Below are 17,496 nucleotides of genomic sequence, written 5' to 3' on the forward strand. Positions count from 1 at the left end.
TTTGATGCCTCTGAAATATTTTGGCCACTTCTTTCCATTTTTTTTTTTTTTTAATCTCTGGCTCAAAGTTCATTTTTTTATACATTCAGTACATTTTAATCAAACCACAGCGGGTTATTTTTAAGGCTATTGCGGCAGGAGATTTCAAACATGAGTACTCTTGAGTGTGTCACGAGTACAAAACTCACTCACCCTCAGAGTGGCTTGTCAGCAGTTTTTCAGTGTTCGTTTCTTTCAGAATTCCTTGGAGTCCATTCACTCTATGGACTAAACCACACTGGAAATTAATACAGGGGTTTGGTAATCTATGGACAAAAAGGAAGAGCGTTCCATGTATTTTGTTTCCTGCTCCTTGGGAAAGTAATTTGTCCAACAAAGGATCTGGAGCTTCTCTCTGTGGGTTGGTGGTTGCTCTTGGCTGGAACAGGTTGAATTGGAGTTGCCCACACTGTTCCAGATAATGAAAATCCTCAAAACAGAGTGGAAGTGTGAATATGGACCCCCTTTTTCCACTAACTGTGATGCCATCACTTGCAATTCGAGTTGGGTGACTTTATTTTCATGCATGTCTTGGGCATTCAACCTTCACAAGAACCTTTTCTCCTAAGGATGCTCATAAAATCAGGTTAAAATAACTATTTTCTTGGGGTTATACAGAGTTTTGCTGATGTATATTTACTCCTTCAGGAAGGAAAACTCTCTCTGAAATATTCTATAAACAAAGTAGAACATAGAGAACACCTTGTAATGACACAGAATTGAAGTGCTACATCTTAAAGCAGCGCATCCATTAAGTATTTAAGAGCTTAAAACCATCAGAAAAGCCAAGTCAGTTGGAAAACTAACATAAACTGATTGTATCTACTGCCAGCACTGAAAAATCTCAAAGGTCTTGAATGGTTGTTTATTTTTTTCCCATTTTTAACAGTTCAGACCCTTGTTCGTGAGGCCCAGGTTGTGAGGGAAGCCAAAGAGCAGCAGATTGCAGAGCTGAAGAAGATGTGTGAGCAAAGCAATGATTGCTTGAACAATGAGTGGGAGAAAAGGGTAATGAACAATACTTCCCTCCTTTGGCAGACTCCTGCAGTGTTTATCTGGGATAATACATTTTGTCACTCAAAAAATAAATATATAGATTATGTTTTAGGGATTTTTTTTGCGCTAATTTTATTTTTTCCTGAAGTAATCAAGACTCTTTTTGCTGTTTCTTTTACACCCAGCTGGTCACCCTGTTCCTGGGGTTGATCTGGCCTCCTGGCAAGTCTCTGGATGTGTTAGGGAAGTGTTTATTTCTGGGTGACCTGACATGGAATTTTAATCTGGATAAACCTGCTGCTACCTGCTGTCACGGTGATTCCTTTGAACTCTTAGTCTTGCAATGGGTCATGAATTCTTCAATGTATTTTTATTTATTGTTCAACTCAAGACAGCAGCATAGCAAAGGGAAGAGCATGTTTATTGTGAGACAGTGTCACCTTTGTCCAGATTATTTGTCTTGCTTTCCCCTCTCAGGAGAGGGAGGGTCACAGAAAGGACAAACCCACCTCCCTTCATGAATTTTGCTGGACAATTTAATTTTTTTGCAGCCCTGTGTGTAGAAATGAAGTTGGATTTGATTCTTGCCTTCCTAAAGGCAAGTCATAATCATAAATTGTCCTTTGTGATTAAGATCTTGAGGCTCCAGTGTTGGGAGTTTTTTTGTTTGGGGTTTTTTTTCATAGAATCCCAGACTGGTTTGGGTTGGAAGGGACTTTAAGGCTTATCCAGTGCCACCCCCTGCCGTGGTCAGGGACACCTTCCACTATCCCAGGGTCTTCCAAGCCCTGTCCAGCCTGGCCTTGGGCACTTCAGGGATGGAGCAACCACAATCTTTTCTTGTTTTATAGAAACAATATTTTCAGAGAGGACAGAAGTGTGAATACCTGGCCTTTTCGCTGATTCTGCTCATATGTTTTAATAATTTAACACTTCTCAGTACTAGTTGTAGATGCCATTTGTTACTTTGTGCCTTTTTTCCTGGTGCAGCTCCACGATGCCGTGGCTGAGATGGAGAAGGAGAAGTTCAACATCCGGAAGAAGCACACCGAAGATATGCAGGAGCTGCTGGAGGAGACCAACGCCCGGCTGGCCAAGATGGAGGAGGAGTATTTGCAGCAGACACAGTCAACTGTAGGTTTGGTTGTGAACCTCTCACAAATGTTAAATTCCATTTGTTTTGGGTTCAGGTGGACTGGGAGCGCCCAAGGCCAGGTTGGACAGGGCTTGGAGCTACCTGGGATGGTGGAAGGTGTCCCTGCCCATGGCAGGGATGGAGTCAGATGGTTTTTAAGGTTCCCCTCAACCCAAACCAGTCCATGATTCTGTTCTTCATGCAGGTACACCCTTACTTTCGATAGTGCAATGCAGTTGTTCTCTCCTGGGAGAGGGCGCTGTCCTGGCAGCCAGTCCAACCAAGGATTTTATTCCCCAGATAACATTAAGCAAGCCCTTCAATCAGTGTTACACTGATATCTTAGAACCAATCCTTAATTACAAATATTAGATTCAAGTTAGCAGAACTTCTGTTTTGCAGGTTTGTAGATCATTTATACATTACATCTATTTTCATAGAAACATGATTTTTTACTCACCCACCTCCTGACTGAGAAAATGGTTCTGTTAGATGAAAGATGACATTAAAAGGATTTTAAAATAAGTATTGATTATTCTAATTTATTGCCTTTGTTTTTTAGAGTAATTATAAGCAGATAATTAGATATAATCTGGATTTTGTGCCTGTTATATAAATGATGCAAAAAGCAAAAAAATTAACAAGTAACCTCAAAAAAGCATTCTGTACTTTTCATCAGGATGAAGTACGAGGAAAATTGAATGAGTGAAAAGACAATGTCAAACAAAATATATTCCTTTATTAATGAATGTTGAATTTAAAAATTAACATTCAGATCATGTCATAGGTAACAGTAAATACAGAGAAAAATGGACACAGTCTGTCAGCAAGATTGAATTTAAGAACCATCAAAACTAGACAGATCTTGCCGAGCAGCTTCTGATTTAATAATTAAACAAGGTAGAGTTCAAGGCAGGGCTTAAGATGAAAGACTAGACTGTCACTGGAAATTAGTTTTCTTTTTTTCTCTCTCTCCTTTCTCTCTTCTGATTTTTAAATTTTTTTTTCTGTTGGTATTTCAGAGTTTCCCTGTTCAGAGTTTCTTGTTGTCAGGAATGCCAGTGCTGTTAGCAAGTGGAATTGGCTGAACAATTTCATTAATGCCATAGAGCTGATAAGGAGGGGTTTGTTCCCTGAACAAGGATGAACTTCCTTGAGGGATATGAGGCCAGCCAGGAATTATATTCAGTGGTATATTAAAAATTACTGCTTTTTTAATAATTAAATTTAAAAAAACCCAAAACCACAAAATCTCAGAAAACCACAAAACAAACAAAAACCCCAAGCCCCCAAAGCAAATAACCCTCTGGCCCCAGAAAACCAAACCCAAACTGAGCAGCTTGGCCTAGATGGAGAATTTAGCTGTGCTGTGGCTGTGAAATCTCTGTGGCTGCTTGCCAGAGCTCAGGTGGCCATTCAGGTGATGTCTCTGTGTGAGGTTCTTGCACTGGCTCAGGTTCATGTCACCTCCAGAGACAGTCAGGGCAGTGGCTGCACAGGGCTGACAGTTGGGGTTTTATTTTACTTTTAAGAGTGGGTGAAATTTCTGTTCCACTTCCCTCATCTTCAGGCCTTTGTTAATATAAAAATAACTCTGATACCTACTCTGGGTCTGATTTTTGTGACTCCAGCCTCCTGAGGAATTCTTCCCTCATTTCCCTGCATATTACCATAAATTTAGGGAGGAATGGGAAGGCCTAGAGTAGTCTCATGCTACCTGCCTGTCCTTACTCTGTTCATTTTTACATTTGTTTATATTGTGAGATGAACTTCTGGGAAAAAGATACAACTTTTGAGAGATGCTTGTAATTTACTGAAAGTTACTGCAGTGAGTTTTCTGGAAAGTCTAAAAATGCTTTGTATGTATTATCATCCATTGTGGTTTTCCATTGAAATATTGTTTCCTCTCCCATTTTAAAGGATTTGCAATTTAGAAATCAGTTGCATACGCTGTTCAGTGTAAAGGAGAAGAGATGTCACTTTGAGGGGGAATAAACACCCACATTTTGAAGATAGATTTATTTTTATATACAATATAGAATTTACTGTCATGATTGATGACAGCTTTGCCATTGTAACTCTTGTGTCTGTGCATCATCAGAGAACCTTGTTGCTCAAGGCTACTGAATAACAACAGGGGTATTCCCTCATTGATTCTGGGCTTTTCTCAATAATTCTCTATTCTTTTAGAACGAGACTGTCCAAAAGCTGGGGGCCCGTGTGCAGCAGTTGACTGTTGAGGCTGAAAATAGTAATTTACAACGTCAGAAATTGTCTCAGGAGAAGACTGAGGTAGAACTGCGCTACCAGGAGGTCTGCTCCCAACTTCAGGAGCTGAGAGAAAGGTAATTCAATGACAGCTGCTCTTAAACTTTTAAGAATATGGAATTTCCAGAAGCAAACATTATTAATTTTGTTCCAGGAACACACTGAATGGCATTTCACATTAGAAAACTCTCATGAAAATATATTAATTGGTGTCAAAGTCATTTAAAGTGACCCAAACGACCACCTTGAGGAGTGTCTTACCTTTCCATTATTTAAGAGCAGCTCATTCTGTGACAAGAGCACGTGGCAGACGTGCAGACTGCGTGGAATTGATACTGAGCAGGTAAAATGCCAAAATCTGAAAGCAATTTCCATATTCTGTTTGCTTGCTCCGTGTAGGTACAAGTTACTTCAGAAAGACAAGGACCAGATTATGCAGGAATACAAAGAGAACCTTCAGCAACTACAAAGTAAATTTGAAGTTGATAGAGATTTTCTGAAGCAGGAACAAGCTCAGGTATGCTGCCAGGTGTAACAGGCAGGAAAATGAGGTTTATTTCTTAAATGTTCTTCTCACTATCAATGTGATGCTTGTGAATAAATCCAAGGAATTGCTCAGTTGCCCAGCTTAGTCATGAGTGTAAGCTTAAATAAAATTGGGATTTAATTTTTCATTCCCAAATTTGACTGAAAAATCATCTGAAGTTGGTTGGTCGTTCTGGTGTGTGTGTATTTCTACAGCTGATTCAGATAAGGTACAATTAGCATCCTGATTTTGTTTGTGCTCCTGTAAAAATTCTGGATACACCCTCGAAGACTTAATGTTTTCATAAAGCCTCTTCCATGACAGAAAATATTTTTTCCAGAAAAACATAGTCCTGCAGGCCTCATAGGATTGAACATTGTGCTAAATATTTATGTGTTTAAGGAAATAATTTTATATTCTGCAAATGTAGGTTTCACCCAAAATGTAATAACTCTGGTTTGTTTCTGGAAAAGCATCCGTCAGGTTGATATCTACCAATGTTCATAGGTACAGAAATGGTATATTTAAAGTGATTAAAGTCAAAGACACATATTTAAAGTGATTTTAAAGTCAAAGAATTGTAGAAAAGACTCAAGTTTTAAATACCATTTATTGATCCATAGAGCCATAGGACAAGTGGGGTGTTTGGTGTTTATTTGCTGAAATTCTCTGGGCTTTGATGATACTTTACTCCATTTCATTTACAAGGTATTTTTCTTTCTTCCACTTTTTAGTCGATTTTAGTAGGGATTTTTCATTATTAGGGGTGTTTTTCTGTGCTGTTTTTTCCATTTCTAAGCTCAAACTGACATATCCAGAGCCGTAAACTCATACAGGTTTTTTCTCCCAAGGTGATAATTTTTCCAGTTTCTGGAAACTTTAGAGAAATAAATTCAGAAATGCAAAAGAGCTAATGAGGAGTCCCAGACAAAAACTGCTCTTTCTGTTAAATCCCAGCAGACATGTGATGTGATTGCAGAATTACGCCGTGAAATGGCTCTGCTGAAACAACAATTGCAGGACTCTGAACATCAAAGGAAGCAACAGCTGAGGGTGAGCCCTGACTTTCTTCCTCAGAAACGACCAAGCCTTTTTACTTTATTTAATGATTTAAATGTTTAGATATCCGTCCTTAAATGTACTTCTAAATACCGTGCTTGCTTGTTTCTGTTTTATGAATGGAAATATATGAAATGTCATATATGGTTAAAGGTTGATTTAAAAAGTGTGGCTAAAAGAGAGGTAAGAGCAGAATTTTCACAGAAGTTTTCTGACTGTTTTTTGTAGTTCACATGTTAAATAAAAGAGTTTAAATCTCTATTGGTGGATTACAAAGAAGCCTGACAAAGAATGATGAATACCTTTCTTTTTCTTGTAAACTGTAAACATTTTTAAAGTTTCAAAATTGTTTTTAATTTGCACTGTTTAATAGTTCAGTTCAATATTCTGTCTTCCTGTAGGCATTTAAATTAATCCTTCTATCTCAGGGTAATGAGTTCCACATCTGTATCATGTATCAGTCCTGGTTGAGTTTTGGCATCTACTTTTCTTCCAATGTCTTTCATTTCACAGTTGATATAGTACAGAATGGCATTTTTATAGCTCAGGAGAACAAGTTGCTGTTTCTCTTTAGCAAACATGAATCATGACTTTGGAGATAGTTGTGTTATTTGGTGTTGGTTAAATTCTCTTCTATGTCAGAGAATTTTTTCATGATGATAAAAAATGGGTTTTTATTTTGTTATGAACTGTTCTATATGATAGCTAATGTCTGTGTTTGATGAATGCTCTGAAATGGAAGGAGAATGGGATTTGTTGATTTAGAATACACATCTTTTCCTCTCCAGGATCAAGAATACAAGGTTCAGCAGGACAAGCTTCAGTTGCAGCGTGTGTATGAGAAACAGGTAATATTTCCAGGAAAATGACCCATCTTCTGCACAATTTTGTTCTGTACAGGACTTTAAGGTTGAAATTTTGAAACCCCCCAATGGTAAATTTGGGAATCCAAGCACTTCACAAGGTTTGGGAAAAATAATTGGACAAAATCAAGTAAGATTTTAAGCACAGCTGTTTAAGGGCAGGAATATCACCTCTGATTTTAGGAACCTGTTGCCAGGGGATGGAGGCTAGGATGGCATTCCCAAAAAAGTGGCCCTGGAAGCCTGTCCTGTGTGTGTACACTGCTCGTGGTGGCAGCTGCTGTTATTGAAAGGAAAACGAACTGAATGAAACCTGGCCTGACCTCTGCCAGTGCTCTTGTGTTCTCCCACACTCCTTTTCCCCCAGAGGATCTCTATTCCATCCTTCTCCACGTGTTCTCTAGATATTGTCAGCAGGCATCGTTTTTACATCAGAAACTTAAAGTAAAAAATGTAATTTTCATCAGAAACACTTCATCTTAAAGCACTTTGCAAATCCTGCCTGCTCTTTTAGACTCAGAACATCAATAGGCTTCAAATTAAACTTCAATTTTAGTGACATTATATGTGCAACTCATGTGCAGCCAGAGGGTGCCTTAGATGCCTGTTTAATTGAAAGGATGTGTTACTCAAACATGTCATTGCCAAATGTGGCAAATTTATAACATAAAATAATGGATCGTGATCCCAGCTACTTGTCACTTGGTAATAGCACTTGTGACATGAATTGTAGAGAGGTTTTGGTTTGAGTTAGTTCCTTCTGCTGACTTGAAGTCAAAACATTCTTTGTTCCAGTATCTGCCTTGGTTTAAACCTAGCCTACATTTGTCTTTTTAGTCAAATCTAGGATTTTATAAATGTTGAACTCAAGAAAAATCCAGGATTGGAGTGATGTGCAGGCCAAAATAAAAAATATATCGGCACAATTTGACTGAGGTTTGAGGATATTTTGGGAGAAAGCTCCTAAGCATGGGCTGAGAGTGTCAGCAGTGAGCCCAGGGAGGGAAGTTGGAATTCTGCATCAGCAAACAAGGAAGCAGAGCCTTCCTTTTTATAGATAACTTGACAGCAGTTTGTTCATAAATTCTGGTGTAACTGTTTTCAAACTCAAATCTTTGAGAAAGGATGAGAAGAAAAATACCAGTGAATAATCTATGGGTATAAATCCATAAACCAGGATGGATTGGCCCATAAAATACTAAAACAAGTAAAGGAATCGTGAAGTCTCTGCTGCAATCTGTTCACTTAAAAACCTACCCATTATCTAATAATCTTTATGAGTCTGCAGTGGCTGTTGCCTCTGAGGATACTTAAACATCAAACAAATCATAGGTAGGAACCTTAAATGTCACTGTTTGATTAAATGTGCTTATCTGCTGGATCAGGAACCAGTTAGGCTAAATGGCTTTACAAGCCAAGGAAACACCTGCTTTTTATAAATAATCGACTGCTTGTTTTCCAAACATTCAGCTCAGCATCAGGAGAGTGACAGATTATTCCTGACAGCCATTCCCAAGCCACCTGTTGAATATATAGAATTTTACCAGGTTTGCCAGTAGCTTTCTTCATTCTCTAATAGACAGCTCATGGATTTGGAGGGTCTTGGAACCCAACTAAGTGTTCCTGGAGTGAACACCTCCGTGGAACTGCTCCCAGCAGAGAATGTCTGGGTTTGTTTTTTCATTGGCCTCCACACTTAGTAAAACACATTTTTCTTTATATTTTTTTAAATTTTTCTTTCTTTTCTTTCTTTTCTTTCTTTTCTTTCTTTTCTTTCTGTATTTCTGTTGTTCCTTAAGCAATTCTAAAGCAGTACAACTCTTGAGTTATGTACAAACTCTTGGACTTAACCTGTCCTTGGCAAAAAACATTACAAAAACTTGTGGTTTGGACCAGACCTTGGAAGTTGCCAAGTTCGAAGGGGTTTTGTGACTATTTTTAGGATTATTATTGCTAATTGTTCTATTATTATTATTCTTTAGGATGTTTATGTTTGATATTTTTTATTGTAAGAATTGATCAGAAGTGATTCACTTTGGGTGGTCACAAATTTGCACTCCAGAGAATACAGGTCACTATTTTAGGCAGTTTCCTATCTGCTTTTCTGTACTTGCCTGAAGAAAATCTAGTTCCTTTCTTATGTAATTACTGTTAAACTTTATTCTAGACAGTAATATTCACTTTGAGAAGGAAGATAGCTCACTGGCTACATTCTCATACTTCATCTCTCTGTTAATTTCTGCTTTTGCATTTCACATAATTTCAGAAATCCATGGATGATTGTCTGCATCAGTGGAAAAGGAATATGCAAATTTCTTAGAATTTAAAATAACATGGATTTATTTTAACTCAGACACTGTTTTGGCTAAAATATATGGTGGTTTTTCTTTCAATGGCAGATTAATGGCATTCGGAATGATCTGGATAAAGAAAGAGGGAGTGCTCAAAAGAAAATTCGCCACCTGGAACAGGCTCTGAAGTAAGTGAACATGGAATAATTCTTGAACCGCCCCTGGTATTTTAAATATTTATTTATTAATATTTATTTATTAAATAAACTCATGCTTTATCCCATCTAACTGCCCTCCTATAGTTTTTTTCCTGTTCTAAAGCTGTACCTTCAGTGTTCTAATCAACCAGAAAAATGGAAAAACTAAAGTAAGAACCAACTCACCCAAATTTGTTGACTTTTAAGTGGTAGTAATAAAATAGAATTAATGAGAATTAAAATAAATAGAATTAATGATGTCAGCTGGTCTTGCCCTCTCAAAAAAATGGGCCCAGGTTCCACTCAGAGTTTATTCATAGGAAGCAAATAATCAAAACGAAAGACTTGTTGCTTTGGGCTCTTCTAGAAAATTGAATATATCTGAAAGGTGTGTTTATTTAAAATATATTTTAATTTAGTAGAAGATGCTTCTGATTTTATATTTTATGTTTAATATCCCCAAATTACAAGTCTAATGCAGATTTTTTTCTCTTTGATACAACACTTCTTTGTGGGAATACTTGTTCTTCATGTGGATCTAAAGCTGGGAGAAATGCTCTGTAGCAAACAGTTTTCCTTAACTAACTTGGAACAGGTTTTTTTGCTGCCTTTGTCCATGAACAGCTAATCAGGAGGCACCAAGTTTGATGTTTTCTCAGCAAGGGAGTGGTTTATGTACAGCAGATGCACACAGGACAAGATCAACTCTTGCTATGCTCCTTCCATTTTTGATTATGTAAATTATTCTTTCCATGTGTTAATCCAGTTAAAAGTCAAAGCTGTGGAAGTAATTTCTAGGGGAAACAGATTATTCTGAAACAAACCAGAAGTTATTTGCTGAAAGTATTCAGTTTAATATCACAATGTACCTTATCTAGGCTGGGAGAGGCAAGTAAAGATACTTTCATTCCATAAAAGTGACAGGGCTGAAGTCTGTATTTCTTTATTTCTGTAATCTCTGAGGTATTTGGCATAAATAGAGACTATCTTAAATCACTGCAGACATTAATAAAAACTCCAGCTTTTAATCTTTAAATTCTTTACACTGACTATTATTTATAATTTTGGGGAGGTTGAACTGTTATCAACTGCACTTAATCTTTTAGTATTTTACCATCTGATTTGTTGATAATGAAGTTGCATTAATTTTCTTCCACATCTTTCAAATAAAGTGTCAGTTTGCACTTATGTTAATAAAACCAGTCTGGCTTTGCAGCCCAGGGTTTATCCCCACGTGGGTGCAGAGTAAATTCTCTCCAGGCAGGATCTGGGAAGTCCTGGGGAGCTCTTGCAGGAGCTGAGGACATCCTCTGCTATTTCAGATATTCCTTGGCTGTGTTTAAGCTTAGGTGTAGCTTGGAGTTGGAGTCAGGATTTGAAAGACTCAGTTTTAAGAGCCCTAAGTGCTGGTGATGCTCCAAGGGCATGAACTGAAACAATGTTGGCAGAGCTCACTCCCAGCCTTGTACTTCCTGTGGGTGAATCCTTTGGCCAAAACTGGGCACGGGTCAGCTCCTGGGGTTAGAGAGCCCTGGGAGCTGTTCAACAGGCTAGAAATCATCTGCTGTTTCCCCCACAGCAAATGATTAATGCCTATATGGGTCTAGATGTATGTATCTATATGTTCCTATATGGTTTTCAGAGTGTCTCCTAGTACAGGCTGCTCCTACTCCTGTGGGTCCCCTCTAAATGAGAATATTTTTTGATATTGTATTTTTTCCCAGGGTCACTTCCTTGTCCTATGGCACTTTGTCTCTCTTATGTTTTTTCTTTTCATCTAATTTTTTGTTTTATTCAGGGTGTTGAAAATAATGTAGAGATGTCTAATATTGAACCATATATACCTCTTCCAGTTGAAATGGAAAATGTTTATTTGTGGAGATAGTTTAATAAAACTCTATACGACTGCTCTTTTGATTGGTTTATAGCAGGGGTTTGGGGCTAATTTTAAGATTAATAATGGAATTAGTAATGCTAATAAGTAATTGAATAGAAATAAAAATTAGCTTTCAAATGTGGTTCTGTCTGGCTGGAGACAGAAGTTGGCAGATCCATGGGGATGGATTTAGGGTCCTGAAAAGATGATATTTGCAGAAATGCAGTGCCCTAGTCCAGCCCAGCTCACATTCTGCTGGTTGGGATTCCAGCTCTGGGTCTGACCTCTGCATTTCTGACCAGGGCTGGAGCAGACTCACATGCCCAGGACAGAGGAGCTGCCAGTCCTGCAGGGCTTTCTGCAGTTCAGACCATTCATTTAGCACCAGTGTGTCTTGACAATATTAAGATTTTTTCATATGTGTGCTTTTATATGATATACAAGTAGGAAATATCTAGATAAGGAGCAGTGTTGTTTATTGTGGCAGAAATTCATGGCTTCCTTTTGGCTTTTTTTTTTCCACTGCTGCAAGAATTATTCTTTTAGCAATCCTGTCCTATGAATATGAGCCCATAAGATCCAATATCTTATGTAAAAATGCTCCATTTTGTTGAATTTCTTTAACTACAGAATGAATTTAACTAACTCCAAGCTCAGGTAGACCCAGTGAATCTTTAGAAAACAACCTCATCTTGCATGAGGTGGGTGAAAATACAGTTCAGCATCTTCCACAGAAATGATGCCTTGTGGAATTGTAACTCAGAACCCAGTAGGTATATCAGTGATTTCTCATAAACTACTTTGATCTGAATGCACTTGGATTCTGAAATGGCCACAGGATTATATCTTGAGTAGCTGCTGAGCTGCAAGCACATAGAAAGGGAAGTGGCAGGCATTTTAGGGGATTTTTGTTATTATTATCATTATTTTCCCAGTGCTGTGACAGCAAACAGTGCTGCTGCTGTTTCAAACGTATCCACACCGATGCAGAATGAAAGTGATTTGAGGCATTGTTTGGAATAGTAGAATCCACATTTCTGAAAATATCTTTCACTTCAAAAATAAAAAAAAAATAGTATTGCCACAGTTTCAATACAGAATAGGGGTTTATGTAGTTTACAGAAGGTTTTTTTCTTCTTCTGAAGTTCATGGTAGAAATATCTGTCAAAAGCAAACCTTTTGCAAAAGAATTGCTCCAACACTCCTGACTCGTGGTGGTGACTTGTAGATATAAAATTTATATTTACTTCTGCAGTGCATGTCACAGGCATTGCTTAATAGCAAAAGTCCCTCTAAGAAGTGCTGCAAGGGCTTTTCTAGAATGTCCTTTAAATGGCATTTCTATAAGAACAAAGTTTTCTTGAAAAGCTTCTCTGTAATTACTTGGGGGGAAAGGTTGTTTCTCTAATCCCTGTGGTTTGGTTGCAGAAAATGTGTCATGAGAGTGGGTTGCAAATAGGCTGAATCTCTGCTGTTCTTATCTCTCACAGTGAGAAGAGGAGTAGGAAATAGAGGTATATAATTTGTCACAGTACAAACTGAGTAGAATGAAACAGAAAATAAATGAGAAAAAAAAAATCTGTACCTTTTTGCTGCTGAAGAAATTGCATGGAAGAGAAACAAAAGGTCTTACTGACTTTATACAATATTGTTAAACAACTCTCAGCATCATCTCTTGTATCTTGTTCTCTGGAATTTGGATGTTTATTCATTCAATATATTTATTTTCCTCTGCTTATATTTTGGTAGCAGACTGTTCAATACTTTTAGTTTACTATGAGAAATATGTATTTGCTGTAGGGTAATATTTCCCATTTTATTGAAGATTACAGCCACAACACCAGCTCAGTTTTGAGGTGGTTTGGTTTTAACACTTGCATTCCAGAGTCATGATAGAATCCCAGAATGGTTTGGGTTGGAAGGGACCTTAAAACCCATCTCATTCCACCCCCTGCCATGGCAGGGACACCTTCCAATGTCCCACTGCTCCAGCCTGGCCTTGGACACTCCCAGGGACAGAGATAACACCTTTGTGGCTGCACAGACACATAAAGTTGGTCACTCTTGAGCTTGAAAGATTTGGGACTAAACTATAAACATCCTGGATAGTTTGAGGCTGTGATCCTCTGTCACCCTCATGGGAAGTGCAGACCACGTTGATTTCTTCAGGATAAAGGTTGTGACAGTTCCATCTACTGGGAGAGAATTATGGGATCTGATTTAATGCTTTTTGCTTTGCTCGCCTCGTGCACAAATAACATTTGCATATTCTCCTGAAGTACAGATTTCCTGAGTTCTTGTTCTTCAGTTCTGTAGTGTGTGAGAGAAACAAATTTTAAGAAATTACATTTTAGGAGAAATGAAATGAAATGAAATGAAATGAAATGAAATTAGAGATTAAAGTCCCCCTGTACAGGTGCAGATGCTGTAGTTAAACACTGCAGCATCAAGGAATGCCTGCACATCTCACTCCAGTGCTCCACAACCTTCTCCCTCTCACTCTTTGTCTTTTTTTAATTTTTTTTTCAAGTCTGTCTATGGAGCCAAATCTCTGCCTTTTGCAAGTGGGGATGATACAGAGCAAATGCTGAGCAGCTGCTTCATTCCGACTCACTTAATAAAATTATTTGTTTACATAAGGAGCTCCCAACACCTCTTTTTTTTCCATGGCTTTCTACCCCTTGTCTGAACTTGTTTAAAATTCTGGGGAAGAAAGAGGGGCTGAACTGCTAAACTTTCTAGAAACCAGTAAAGCCACTTCTGTCCATTAGCAGATTTCCCCAATAGTTTTCACAGTAGTTTTAAAAGCACACACAGTTCTCACAGTATTTTGGGGTTTGGTTGTGGTGGCAGACCAAATCTTTCCAATCACGATGTGGTGTGAAGGTGGTGCCTGCAGGTATTAGTGAAATGCAGAAATGAAAGTGATTTGCCTTTCTTTTCTCATAGATACTTGTGTACATGCATATGTGTACGTGCACATACTTGTGTGCATGTGGTTTCTGACATGGCAGGCAAGGAGAAGAAGTTGGTTTCATATTGGAGGTGGTGCCATGGAGTTTCCTCACTGCAGACTAAAAAAGCTTTTCCCCCTGCTTTTCGTTATTGCAGAGTGAGAGCAGTGCTCTGTGCTTCCCCGTGCTGGGCTGCTGTTTCTGGGGATTTTGTCAGGTGTTCAGTGGTACTCATTCATATTTTAAATTTCAGGTCTTGTGTGTAGCACAGTTATTTCTGCTACGAGGTTTTGCCTCACAGAAAATATCTGATAAAAATATGTTAGCACTCCTATTTCCTAAATCAAGGTGGAAAAAATGCTATTTAGGGAAGGACATGCTTTTTTGTTGGTACCAGTTACTTTTCTTGAAACCTTTATTCAAAAAGCTTCACTTGTCATCTCCTGCTGTGCTTTGCCAGTCATTTGGTAATTCTGGGTCATTCCTTACCTGACATTGAGCCAGATCCATGGAGCTGGAGCTATTCTCAGGCTTCTCCTGTGGTTTTAAAGTTGGTATTGATACCTGTAAAGCCTTCAGAGGGTGGCTTTGATCTCAGCCTTGCTAAAAGCAGAAGGTAAAATGAAATTAGCACTGTCCTGGAGCCTCAGGCTGCCACAGGGAATGCCTGGATGGCAGCGATGCCGAGGGTCAGTAAATTCCTATTTCTCTCATTTTGATTTCCACAAGGCCCCTCTATGCTCTGGGCCCTGGTGCAGTGGGATGATCTGAGTTTGAGGTTCTCTTCTCATGCTGCCCTGAGTATTTTATTAAGGTTTTTTCATGCCCTGAGTATTTCATTAAGGTTTTGCTGTTCTGAGCCTGCCTGGCCTCCTCCAGCAGTGCTGGTTCTTTCTGGGGTTTCCCAGTTCACCTGCGCTGGTGAAATGGGGACAAGGCAAAAATGGGCAGAGGGTGAGGTTGTCCTTTGCAGACTCTTTTCCTACAGCTGTGGCTGAGTAATGACTCATTTTTCATTGTATGGTTCTCTTTGATGCACAAAGAGAAGACTTGGGTTTGTTTGATGTGAAAAGCTCTTCTTGCTTTATTCAGAAGTACCTAAAAGTGCATCAAACTTTAGCACAGGAAGTTTTATGTAAGGGTCTTCTAGTCCTTAAGATTGCTTAAATCTTGCAAAATTCCCATGGTGTTTATTTAATTTTTCTTCTCTCTGTAATACCACAAAAGGAACAGTGTAAAGGTGAGGGGACATAGGTTTGAGAGAACAATCTGCTGCTGACCCAATAAAGAGGGAAACAGATGAAGGCAAGGAAAAATAAACATGTGAAGAGAGCTGGCAGAAGGAGGTAGAATAAATAACAATGGAAATAAATTATTTTGTTTGCAGTTTAAATTTGCATAATTGTTAGATCCCAACATTTTGCAAAGAAGTAAAATTTAGGCTTTTCAAAATATACAGAAGTTATAATTTGAAAAAAAGCTGTGATTTACAGTGGATCTTGAGAATTTGATTCGACCAAGCCCTTTGAGAACTTTGTATTTAAACAGCTGCTCCTTCAAATCCTCTTGCATTGGCTTCTTGGAGTGGTGTGTGTCAGAAATGCCACTGCACACAGCAAAGCACAACAGCCTGAGAATCATCAATGCAATGATAAATAAATAAAGGGAGTGATAGCTTTAACCACAAGTTAATTTTTCATTTCTTTTTTCCTTCCTTGCTCCTCTAAGTTGAATCCAAATTCTGAGTAATTGCTTGCTGTTGTTAATATTTTCAGGGTAATTGCCTAAGTGTAGCTGTTTCCCTGCAGTTAATTCCATTTTTCCTTGAAAATGAAGTATTTGTGTGTGGAGAGGATTCTTGTCGGAATGGAAAAGCCATTACTGTTTAAAGCCGGAAATAATTAAAGGAATATGAGCAGGCATTGTCTTTAATTCCAAGTGTTGCAATAAAAGAGCATTGTTAAGGGTTTATACTCATGTTCATTGTGTTCATCATTATCTTTTATTAAAATGTTGAGGGTTGTCTCGTTACAGCCATTGCAATATGATGAAAAAAGCCACGTCTGTGATTTAAAACCAGTGTAATGTGATGTGGCTGAGGAGTTGGGGTCTAGTTTTACTCCTTAAAACTGTGTGGTTTTTTTGGTAGGGTGGGTTTTGGTTTGGGTTTTTTTTTTTTTCCTTTTTTTTTCTCCTTTAAGAATCAGTGGAAAACCAAGCAGCTGTTCTCCACTTGGTGCTGTGCTTGAGCATCTGAAACCTTTTAGAGCAAACCCAGTCAAAGTTTCCAGCATATTGTAAACATTCCCTAACCCTCGCTCTAGGGGCCACAACGTGGAGCATGAACAGAGGGCTCCAAAATATGGTAGCTTTGTTTAATAGTCTCACTTAAAAGCAAAAATAAAGTGTTCTATTAACTATTTACAGCCTTTCATTTTCTTTCCCCCCGTTTCTCTGGAGACCTACTGGCAATAATGAAATATGTATAGAAAGGAAGGCTCCAGTTGTGCAAAAAAAAAATGTAACAGTTGATTTTTAATCCTTGGCTCTGGGACTGCTGTGTCCCTCAAGATGGTTATAGAGATATCACGTGACATCTTTTTAGTGATAGCAACTGTGAAACTGGTTTGATATGGCACACAGCTTATGAAATTAAAAGTATTGCCTTGTGAGGTGAAGAGCATTGCTGTGTCGTGCTGTAGCACTTCATTAATTCCTGTAAATTGCTATTCTAATAATTAATGTAGTTAAGGACTATCACGATCACATTGACTAAAGGAAAATACAAATAATCAACACTAATGGCAGAATTGTTCCCTTGTTCTCCAAAGGCTTCCCTCTCACATCAGTGTGTTTTTCAGATTTCTTATTTCTTTTCTCATTTCAAGATTATACAATGCCCAAAACATTGATGAAATGAGAAAAGCTTTCAGTTGGCTAAAGAAAGTTGTACAGATGATTGAATTCAATTACTGATTGTTAAAAAGCATGAAAAGTTTCAGGCTGTCACCTCCTTTGAGTCACTTCTAAACCATCTACAAAACAGTGCAAGGAAAAGCTTTGTCCCTTATTGTTGCTCGGTGATTGTGATCTCTCTACTTCAATTACATTTGATAATCTTAATTTTGCTTTTACTTTTTTATGTGTTTTGTACAACTTTCCTTCAGCTTCAGCAACAATACAACCAACCTTCATGGAAGGGTTGAAGCTCATAATTCAAACAGTACTTTTAAGGAAAATTGTGACAATCCACGTCCTCTTGGAAAGAAGAAACCAATGAGCCAAGTGGACA

At 38.2% G+C, this 17,496-nt stretch overlaps 1 protein-coding gene across 8 annotated transcripts in view; it reads left to right on the forward strand.

Annotated features, from left to right (window-relative positions):
* CEP112 (centrosomal protein 112) overlaps positions 1-17,496 on the forward strand; it is a 188,269-nt gene that overhangs the window by 33,056 nt on the left and 137,717 nt on the right. For 7 of the 8 annotated variants that reach the window (XR_005259386.1, XM_038157557.1, XM_038157555.1 and 4 more), the window contains 7 exons: positions 929-1,047; positions 2,026-2,169; positions 4,361-4,515; positions 4,838-4,955; positions 5,922-6,017; positions 6,812-6,871; positions 9,286-9,365. Coding sequence is in view for 7 of the 8 variants with exons in the window: in XM_038157557.1 (XP_038013485.1) it covers positions 929-1,047; positions 2,026-2,169; positions 4,361-4,515; positions 4,838-4,955; positions 5,922-6,017; positions 6,812-6,871; positions 9,286-9,365 (772 nt within the window). In the remaining variant the exon portion in view is untranslated. The remainder of the gene's footprint in view (positions 1-928; positions 1,048-2,025; positions 2,170-4,360; positions 4,516-4,837; positions 4,956-5,921; positions 6,018-6,811; positions 6,872-9,285; positions 9,366-17,496) is intronic. The other variant, XM_038157553.1, reaches the window with a different exon arrangement.

This window comes from Motacilla alba, chromosome 18 (assembly GCF_015832195.1).
Source record: "Motacilla alba alba isolate MOTALB_02 chromosome 18, Motacilla_alba_V1.0_pri, whole genome shotgun sequence".
In the NCBI taxonomy this organism is placed as follows: Eukaryota; Metazoa; Chordata; class Aves; order Passeriformes; family Motacillidae; genus Motacilla; species Motacilla alba.